Source organism: Equus quagga, chromosome 1 (genome assembly GCF_021613505.1).
Source record: "Equus quagga isolate Etosha38 chromosome 1, UCLA_HA_Equagga_1.0, whole genome shotgun sequence".
Classification (NCBI taxonomy): domain Eukaryota; kingdom Metazoa; phylum Chordata; class Mammalia; order Perissodactyla; family Equidae; genus Equus; species Equus quagga.
Window position 1 is genome coordinate 95,579,087 of NC_060267.1, and position 10,021 is coordinate 95,589,107.

At 63.7% G+C, this 10,021-nt stretch overlaps 1 protein-coding gene across 2 annotated transcripts; it reads left to right on the forward strand.

Moving 5' to 3' along the window:
- The first annotated feature begins 438 nt into the window (after nucleotides 1-438).
- Nucleotides 439-4,748, forward strand: TMEM250 (transmembrane protein 250). 2 transcript variants are annotated; one of them, XM_046645884.1, is made up of 2 exons: nucleotides 439-833; nucleotides 2,336-4,748. In XM_046645884.1, the coding sequence occupies exon 2, from the start codon at nucleotides 2,426-2,428 to the stop codon at nucleotides 2,843-2,845; it is 420 nt and encodes a 139-aa protein (XP_046501840.1). In that variant the 5' UTR covers nucleotides 439-833; nucleotides 2,336-2,425; the 3' UTR covers nucleotides 2,846-4,748. The 2 variants fall into 2 exon arrangements, with proteins under 2 accessions (XP_046501840.1, XP_046501834.1); XM_046645878.1 differs by lacking the exon at nucleotides 439-833 and adding an exon at nucleotides 854-1,207.
- The last annotated feature ends 5,273 nt before the right edge of the window (nucleotides 4,749-10,021 follow it).

The window sequence follows — 10,021 nt, forward strand, 5'->3', positions numbered from 1 at the left end:
GCCGGCCCGCCCCGGACTGCCTGCATTTGGGGACATGTGTCCCTGGATGGCGTCGGCCGGCCAGCCCCGGACTCCCTGCATTTGGGGACATTGGCGCCCGAGGGCAGTCAGCCAGCCCGCCCTAGACTAGCCCTCGCCGCACCCAGCCCTGCCGGCCCCCTCGGGTTCCGGCCCCCTGCCCGACACGCATCCCCGGCGGCAGAGCCGGGGTCGGAGACTCGCAACGCCGGTCCGGTCCAGGCCCAGGCCCCGGGGCCAGGCCCGCGGCTGACACCAGGGGAACAGCCCCGCCCACGGAGGCGCGCGCCTGCGCACTGTCCACAGCCTCGGGCGCAGAGGCGCGTGCGCGGAGGAGCTGCCCCGGGACCAAACGCGCAGGCCCCACTATCTGCGCCTGCGCAAGACAGGGCGAAGCGCCGGCCCCTGTACGGGGCGGTGACGTCGGGCGGCAGCGCCATGGGCCGCGCGCACGCACAAACCCACGCACGCCCTGCGGAAGCGCCGAGTTCCCGGCGCTCAGAGTCGGCCCGGAGCAGGGGGAGGGGAGGCGCTGTCGGTGTCGGCGCGGGCGGAGGGGCGTGAGGAAAGTCCTACGGTGGCCGCAGAGGGACGGCGCTACGGCTCCCACGCTGGGCCAAACGCCGCCGGCCGCCGCGCGCGGGAGCCCCAGGCCCTTCGGGGCGGCCCCGAGCGGGGACGCGTGAGGGCCCGGACCCGCACCCGCGGCGCCGTCGGCAGCATGCGGCCGCCCAGCTCCCGGAGCCCCAAGGGACAGGGGCGCCCGCAGGCCCGGCCGCCGGCACCGCCCGCCTCCCCCGCGTCGAGGGCACTCGGTGAGCGGGGGCGCGGGCGTCTCCAGGGCGGCGGGCGGGGCTCTGCCCGGGGCGCGGGTCAGTATGCGCGGCCGGAGCGCCCGGCGGGAGGAGCGGCTCCCTGTCGAGGCCCCGCGCGCCTCGGCCCCGGCTGCCGCCCGATCTGCAGGCCCGCGGGCCGACGTTCTTGCGACCCGCACGCTGACCTGCTCGTGGGCCCGGTGCTGATGGAGGGGCGAGACATGGGACCTGTGCACCCCCCATCCCGGGTTACTCGATGAGGGGCGAGAGGGACGGCCGTTCATGACCCTCCGAGCGAGGGCTCCGCCTGTCCGAAGGCCATTCCGGGAGGTGGCGGCTGCGATCGAGGAGAAGCCGGGATGGAGCAGCTCAGGGTGCGGGGAGCTGCTGTTGGGCCCGGGACGGGTGGACGTGCCGGCCTCCCCCTCCTCCGCCTCTGACCCGAGCAGCACTGGGGCGGTCATTTGCTCTGACCAGCGGCTGGAGAGGAGCTGGCAGAAGTCCCCTCTGCAGGGCCCCAGGCCGGAGCCCATCAGACGGGAGGCAGACGCTCCCGGCAGTGTTTCCCCGTTGCCCGTGGCCAACTTTGCTGCTTCGGTTTTACACGTCCTGTACTTCCAGCTCTTTATCCCATCCACCAATTACTTAGGCAAGCTGTAAGGGCAGTTACTGGGTAAAACGAGAGTCACTTGCTATTTCTCCTTTGTGGCCCAGTCTGTAGGGCCCCATGAGCTGTGATGACACCACTGGCCCTCCGCTGCCATCCACCCTGCCACCCATGGTTGGCCCCTTCCCTGTAGCTCGGCCTCCCACAGCATCCCTGTTTTGCAGAGCAGGGACGGCCTGGTGGGGAGGGGGGGAGGTAACCTGCCCAGGCCACTCCTAGTGAGTGACAGCACCAGGGTTCAGGCCCAGCAGGAGGTCCCAGAGCCCCATACCCCACTGTCTGGCCCCCCACCCAGCTGCCTGCTCCCAGCACTTGGTTTGTCAAGTTGCTGAACGGAAGTGCGCGGTCTGTGCCCTGTCAGCGCCTCTCTTCCTCACCCTGGTCCTGTTGTAAGGTGCCATTCAGGGACTTCCATTTGCCCTGTGTGAAGGGCCCACAGAAGTCCAGGCGGGAACCGGCATCCCAGATAGAAGGCAGAGACAGAGTGGTGCAGGGGACTCGCAGGACACCTGAGAAGGGTGAGCTCAGCCAGGGATTCCAGTGGTCCTTCCTCATGCGTTTCGGCATCAACTGCTTCCAGGGGCCCCCGGCTACTGGCCTGGCCCTCTTTCCCAATGGCACAGGCAGATTGGCACTTTTGGTCACCATGTGGTTGTGGGTCCCTTTGGAGCGTCCTCAGTAGCTTTGTGGAAAGAGTAACCCGGGATGGGGGGTGCACAGGTCCCATGTCCTGGACTCAGTTTCCCTGCGGCCCAGGGCTGGCTGATGTCCCCGGCAGGGACTGGCTCCCTCGCGGTGTCCTGGGCTCACCTGCCCATCCTTGTTGCTCCCGCAGGCGCACACCTCCCCGGGGCTCAGCAGCGGGCTCCCGGGTCTCGGTGCCCATGACGCCCATGCTGACTGCTGCCTGGACGCCGCTGCGCCAATGCCGGTCATGCCCATCCCGCGGCGGGTGCGCTCCTTCCACGGCCCGCACACCACCTGCCTGCACGCGGCCTGCGGCCCAGCGCGCGCCTCCCGCCTGGCGCGCACCAAGTACAACAACTTCGACGTGTACGTGCGGGCGCGCTGGCTCTACGGCTTCATCCGCTTCCTGCTGTACTTCAGCTGCAGCCTCTTCACGGCGGCACTCTGGGGCGCGCTGGCCGCCCTCTTCTGCCTGCAGTACCTGGGCGTGCGCGTCCTGCTGCGCTTCCAGCTCAAACTGTCGGTGCTGCTGCTGCTCCTGGGCCGCCGGCGCGTGGACTTCCGCCTCCTGAACGAGCTGCTCATCTACACCATCCACGTGACCATGCTGCTGGTGGGCGGCCTGGGCTGGTGCTTCATGGTCTTCGTGGACATGTGAGGGCGCCCCGGCCGCGCTCCGTGTGTCTGCTGTGCCCCGGGCGGTAGATGCTTCTGCAGCCTGTGTTTTCTTGACCGGGTGGGTCTTTTCAGCCCATCCCACGGATGAGGTTGCAGACACTTCCTGCCCCTCGCCCGGTCTCTGGCCCAGGAGAGGAAAGGGCTGAGACTTCTGTGAAGGGGAGCTGGGGCCCTTCCTCCTGCTGGTTTCTGCTTTCGCCCTCCCTGTGTGCACATTCAGGTGCGGTGTCCCCCGGCCGCCTGCCTGTGGTTCCAGGCTGCACTTTTCCAGGCTGTGCTGTAAGGTGGGGCCCACCTGTCCAGTCTGCACTTGGAGAGCCTCTGTGTCCCTGCCCCCTCTCCAGGACACTGGCATCACCAATGTTGTGGGAGACCCCTGGGAGGGGTGTGCTGCCCAGGAGCAGAGCTGGAGGGGGGTCCTCTTGGCCACACAGCCCCCTTCCCGTGCACCCCGGGCTCCGGACCCAGCCTTAGGGAGGTGTCAGCCTCCACCAGCTGCCACCGCACTGCCACGAAGCTGTGCACCCCGTCCTGGGCCAACCAGCTCTCCATCTGTCACCCTAAGAGGTGTCGGGGGTCCTGGTCCCAGGCCAGGCTTCAGCGTCACCCTGGTTTTCTTCGACATAGTATAGCGGGGAGTCACAGATGGCCTTGGCAGGTTCCTAGGTCAGGGCCCACCCCCTGGGCAGGTCTGGTGAGAACGTCAAGCCGGATGCCATAGTCTTCCCAGGTGGATTTCTGGGGAGGCGGCTCAATTCTTTTCTGGCTCCAGGGGCTTTTGGCCTCTCTTCCTTTGAAGGAACATCCAGAACCGAGATATCTGTGTCTGGAACAGACGCCAGAGGTCTTGAGGAGGTGCACCAAGGCCTCTGAGTGCGCACCCTGGAAACACGAGTAAACCCCACGTTTAAAAAACCCCTCCTAGAGTCGGTGTGTCCCAGGGCTGGACCTCCGAGCGAGGGGCCCTGGCGGCCCCTCGGCCCCCCTGCTCCTGCCTCGTTAGAGCGCCTGTCAGAGCAGCTGGGGAGTAAAAAGCAAAAATGAATGTGGGTCAGGAAAGGACGAAGGGCCAGTGGGGGGGCTTCTGGTCACAAAGAGGATACTGCCACCAGGGGCCAGGGTTTTGCCTGGGTCCCTACTCTGGCCTTCTCCATCCGAGGGGGACAGGGTGGCATAGTGGCCACCGAGGGCCTCATTGGCAAGTGAGAGGGCACTCAGAATGATTATGCTGGGACAACAAGCAGGGATGAAGCCGGGATCCAGGGCCCCACAGTGAAGGTGACAGGTCGGCTGACGCTGCTTCACCCCAGGTTGTCCCCGCACCCTCTGGGCATGGGCAGTGGCCCCCTCATTCCTGCCCGGCTGGGCAGGCCAGTGGCCAGGGGGAGCTGTCGGGACAGTTGTGTGCCACTGGAAGAAAAACCCAAATCAGGTAGAGAAAGCAAAAAATACTTGGCTATAAGCCGTGCTGTTTGACTTGTAGCCAGCTTCTGACGATGGGCGACTTGAGGTCAGTGGGAAGGCTCCTTGACCGAAGTTCAAAGCCGTCTGTCTGAGTTACCCGGACGGCAGGCGAGGAGCTGGCCTGCGTGGACCACACTTCTCGGCGCTGCAGAGAATCTTTTGCACTAAATCATGCTGTTTCCTGAAAGCTTTGTTTTGTGTTAATTAACTCACGTTACTCAGATCCTCTGAAGCCCACCTAACCGAGGTGGGCGCATGTCCACGTGGTCGGGATGGCAGGAGGGGTCTGGCCGTGCCGCCTCGAATGTAAGCGGCAGTGCGAGGAGTTGCTACGCTGAAGATGAAGCTGCTCGGTGTCTTGAGTGCCTGTTAAATTCTTTATGAAATGAGCCACCTGCATTAAACTTATTTTTTTAACATGTTGATAGAGTGATTGCTTAAAACTCAAAGAGTTTGTCTCTTTTTGTAAGGGTGTAACCAACCAAAGACACCACAGATAGTATTTCTCACAAGTAAACTGGGCGGGTTTTAAGACAGTCATCTGATGCTGGGGAAGGAGTAGATGTGGGCAGTGGGGCCCACCTTGACCTGCAGGCCCCGGATTCCATGAGGGGAGCCTGTCTCTGGGGTTTGGCCAGATGGCAAGGAGAATCAGTCAGCACTGGCCGTGGGGGTCCTGGCAAGGTCCACGAGGGCTGAATTCAACCAGCAGACAAGCACGCAGAGCCCTCCTAAGACGGGGAGATGCCCCGGCATACTGGTGAAGGCAAATAGGGTGCAGGCCCGTGCATCCAGTGTGTGCCCAATGTCGGGATGGCACACTTGCACGGGAAAAGAGGCGGCAGCAAACCAGAGTTGCCGTTCTGGCTTCACTAAAAAGCCCTTTGAAAACTGAGGCACACTGTTACTTAGTGTCCGTGTTCCCGCGAGCGGCTGTGATGGGCGGGAGGGGCCTTGGAGGGAAGCTGGGCTCCGTCCCACAGCAGCATGCCTGCCGATGCTGGAGCTTCGTGGAACGAGATGTTTCAGAATAAAACAGCCCAGTCCTTTGGGGGTTGAGCTGTGATGGCAGAGAGTTGGTAAAATGCTCACAGAAGCCTTTGTCCCTGAAGAGGCAGGAGGAGCCTGGGGTGGGAAGGTGGGGAGGGCACCTGGTCCTGGACCTGGGGTGGGCCCACATCTTCCTCCCCACAGCCTGCGGTGCTTCTGGGGAGCGCAGATCCCAGTGCCGGAGTGAACCACCTGGCTCCGCTGTGGGGGGTGGGGGGCCACTCCCACTGTCCCGGTTTGTCCTCTCGCCTTCCCCGAGGGGCTTCCACGGGGCTGCCCACCTGGCTTCCCTTGTTTGTGGGCCGGAGTGTTTTCCTCAGGGGTCTCTGTCTAGACCAGCGCTCTCCAACAGGACTTCCTGCACCGTGGGAAAGCTGTCTGTGCCGTCCAGGGTGAGCCCTGAGTATGGGCACGGGGGCTGCTGTGGCCAAGTGGCCCAAGTCTGATCAGACTCAGCCACGTGTGGCTCGCAGTTGCCTCGCTGGACAGTGGGTCCACAGGCTAAGTAACAGCAGTGCTGGGTGTGCTGCAAGCCGCGGGGCTGAGGCGCTGTCGCGTGGGGCTTCCTGTCGGCCTCCCATCCCCTGGGCTGAGTTGACCCAACGTCCCCATGTGACAGTCACCATTTTCAAAGACGACATGCAGAGTGGGCCAGCTGCTGGACGGCAGGGGCTGTGCAGGGTTTGCAGGCAGAGCCTCGATCTGTCCAGATGGTGCCCCAGTTACCAGTTAAGGTGCCTCCCGGGGAGGGGTCTCCAGGGACCCTTGGGCAGCAGTGAAGTTGATCTGTGCCTCTGCCTGGAGGGGAGATGCGCACATTCTGCTCAAAGGTATTATTCTGAGCAGATTCATTTGCTCACTGTGGCTCCACATCTCCGTGAAAAAGTGGGAATGACCTGCAGGCTTGAGGCTTCCAGGGGCTTCCAGGGGCTGCAGAGTCCTCAGCTGCTCCCCCCTCCACACTCCCCAGATGGCCCAGGCTGCCTGCGAGGTAGGGAAGTGACCAGACCCCAGTGCCCCTGGGAGGGGGCAAGGGGGGCCACCTGCTGCTCATGCACCTGGAGCAGGATGTGAAGACAGGGACTGAAGGCCAGGCCAGTGCCATTGAAGGGGAAGGAGAGAGCGCCCAGAAGCTTCTGGAGTTGGCAATACCGCCCCATGGCAACCGCACCTGGACGGTGGTTGTGGGCGGAGCTGGCAGTGAGCTGTTGGTCTGGGAGTCAGGCTGGGTGGGTGAAGGAGGATGGGCAGGCCTGGGCCAAACTCTGACCAGGGACCCCAGAGAAGACAGCCGGCCAAGGGCTGCAGAGCAGTGCCCAAGGGAGAGCTGGGTGGGGCCCAGGCCTCAGGAGGCAGCAGCGGTCAGCAGCCTGGCATGGGAGTGTCCAAGGGGCACCGGGAGGCCGGCTTGGCCTGGGAAGAGGATGGTCATATCGAGGGAGGGAGATCCCGGAGCAGGAGAGGAGGTCAGGGCCAGGACAGATGCGGGGGAGGGAAGAAGGAGGGAAGCACTTCCCTTGAACAAAGAGCAGAAGAGTCAGGCTTCTTGGGGGCCAGGTGTCAGGGTGCCTGTGGGAGAACAAGCCGAGGCCACCCCCCGAGCAGCCGTGCGATGTGGTCAGGTTGATTCCCAGGCTGTCCCTCTGCCAAGCGACCCCCAGGGCCAGCCTAGGGGATGAGGGGCTGTCAGTGAGGAGGGGGTGATGGCAAGAAGGGGATGGTGCTTTGGGAATTTCTAGAAATGAGATAGTTATTTGAGAAAGTCCAGGTGGTGTCCAGGCGCCGGGCAGGGGTGGACGAGGCAGCCTCAGAAGATGCAGTCTGTCCCTGCAGCCGCTCTGGCAGCCCCTGGAGGGGATCACACCCTGAGGGGCAGTCAGAGCCCTGTGTCCCCCCATCTCCCTTCTCCCCGGGGTAGTGGCAGCCGGCTGGGGAGGGACACAGCCCCCACTCGGGTAGATGCGGGGGCAGGCGGCCCGGCTCTGGACCAGGGGGCAACCGCCGGTGCTGCTGTGGAGGACAGTGCCGTCCAGGGGGGCTCGCCACAGGAATATTGCTGCTCCCTGACCTTGAGTGGTCCCTGTCCCTCCCGGGGCGTGATTGGATGAGGGAGCAAGCGGATGGCAGGGGCTTGGTGCTGATTCAGCGCTTTCCCGGGAGGGAACGGGCTTCCCCATCCGCAGAGGCCAGTGCGGTTCTGTCTCTCCCTTTTTGGTGTTATTTAGAAAGGGCCCTCCCTGTGCTTGCCCCTCCAGGACGGCCCTGCCTCTCATCCCCCCGCAGGCCCAGCCTGCTCCGTGCAGAAGCCACTTTCCAGAAAATCCCCAGCAGCCTGGCACGCCTCTCTGACAACTCCCAAAAGAGGGAGTGCCCCGCCTCACCAGCATCCTTGCCTGGGAGGGGACAGGGACATACGGGGACCGCTGATTCAGCGGCTCGTGGGCTGCGCCCCTCCCCCAGCCCCAGCCGGGCAGCATGCCCAGGCCTGCTGGCAGCTATGTCCCACAGGGCCTCTGGCAGAGTGGCTGTGGATCTCCGTGTGTGGCCCGCACTGCGCCTGGGGGGTGGCAGACTGATGCTGGGGGAGGGCCTGCCGTGGGCAGACTGCCATTGCCTCCCCCATGCAGTCACAAATGCGGCCTGCTGCAGAAGAGGCCCCACAGGAGGGTGTGCAGTGAGCACGGCTACCGTGGGCTCCCAAGAAGTAAGCGTGTCCTGAGCCGAGAGGTGGCAGACACCCCACTCCCACCCCAGCTGCATGCAGTCTCCCAGGAGCCCAGGTCTGGGGCAGGGTTCCTCCACATCTGGCTGACCCAACCGTGGTCACCTGCCACCCAGACCTGGGCTGGAGGCTGACCCGGAGTCCTGGGGCGGGGCGGGGCCAGGCTGCACTGTCAGCCCATCCTTGGCTCCAGACCAGCCTGGGCCAGAGGGGGCAGAGCATGAGCCAGAACCCCCAAGGGCTCTGCATGGGTTTGACTTTCTTCTAACTGCCGTGGGACACCCAAAATGACAGGTCGTCCATGTGGACACAGTGGGCAGGTCCCCAGCACAGGGCAGGAAGGTGCCCAATCCCTTTGCCAAGTGGTCCTGTAAACGGGCGTGGGTAGGAGATGCAGGGTCCTCCCTCAGTGTCCCTGTTACAGAGAGGGCCATAGCATGTGGGCAACACACAGGGAAGGGTGGGGAGCAGTACCGGCCTGGAGCCTGCGGGGGAAGCTGGAAGGACCAGGGAGAAGCCTAGGAAGAGGGGGGTGGGGAAGGGGCGCTCAGTGAGGTCACCAGGTGGTCAGAGTGGGCAAGCCTGGGGTTCCCACCTGACAGTGTTCATCCCTCTGGAGGTGGCAGCCCTGCCCACCCTCCTGTGGTCGGCAGGCCAATGCGCATGTCTGAGACATCCACAGCCATGTTCCCGTCAGCTGCGTGTTGACCGCCATTCACTACAGGAGGATGGGTGTGGGTGCTCCATTCTGCTTCCTCAGAATATTAATGACTAGTCCTGGCTGAGATGCTGTATGAATATTCACGCAGAGAGCAAGCAGTCCAGGCTGGCGTGATCTCACGAGAGAGGAGCAGTGAGCAGCCAGGTGGCCCTCGGAGGAGGTGTGTCCCTTGTGCCAGGGGGGCCAGGCCCCAGACAGGCTGGAATGAGTGACATCTCCTGGGAGCCCTGGAGGCCGGGGCGCGCTGTGAGCCCTTTCCTTGCAGGAGGACCCAGAAGAGGTCACTCTTCTTTTGTGGTGGACGCCACCTCCTCTGGGAGGCAGTGAGCGGTGACCTTCCTGCCCTCTCTGGGGTCAGGAGACAGGGACACAGGTGGTCCAGGCCCCTGGGCCAGGCACAGCCAGATATGCTGGGCGGCCAGGGCTGGTCCTCCTGGGGAGCACCCATGCACAGCCTGAGGCCCGTCCCTGACCCCCCGCGCCCACTGGTAGCCATGCCTCTGCCCACTCTGACCCCCTGCTGCCCTCAGGAAGGGATTCACGTGAGCAGAGCCTGAATTTCCAGTTCTTGCCAGTGGGCACCAGCAGGCATGGGTGCCCTCTCCCTGTGCCACTGTGTCCCTGACATGGCTGACCGCAGTGGGCTTCCCTCTGGCCCCCAGGACCCAGCCGGCCCGCCCCTGCTCCCATTCTCTCCTATGAGCCCTGGGGCCGGGCTCTGCTCCCACAGCTCATCTCTGGCTCTCCCAGGGCCTGGGCTGCTCCACCGCTGCTGACCTGTAGAGTCTGCTTTTCAGAACTGAGGGGGCCTCGGCCCCTGCCTGCCCATGCACCCAGGGTCAGGGTGGCCCTTCGATGGTATAAATCTGGAGTTTTGTTTTTCGTTTTTTTTTTTTAAAGATTTTATTTTTTTCCTTTTTCTCCCCAAAGCCCCCCTGGTACATAGTTGTATATTCTTCGTTGTGGATCCTTCTAGTTGTGGCATGTGGGACGCTGCCTCAGCATGGTTTGATGAGCAGTGCCGTGTCCGTGCCCAGGATTTGAACCAACGAAACAGTGGGCCGCCTGCAGCAGAGCACACAAACTTAACCACTCAGCCACGGGGCCAGCCCCTGGAGTTTTGTTTTTTTGAGGAAGATTAGCCCTGAGCTAACTACTGCCAATCCTCCTCTTTTTTTTTTGCTGAGGAAGACTGGCCC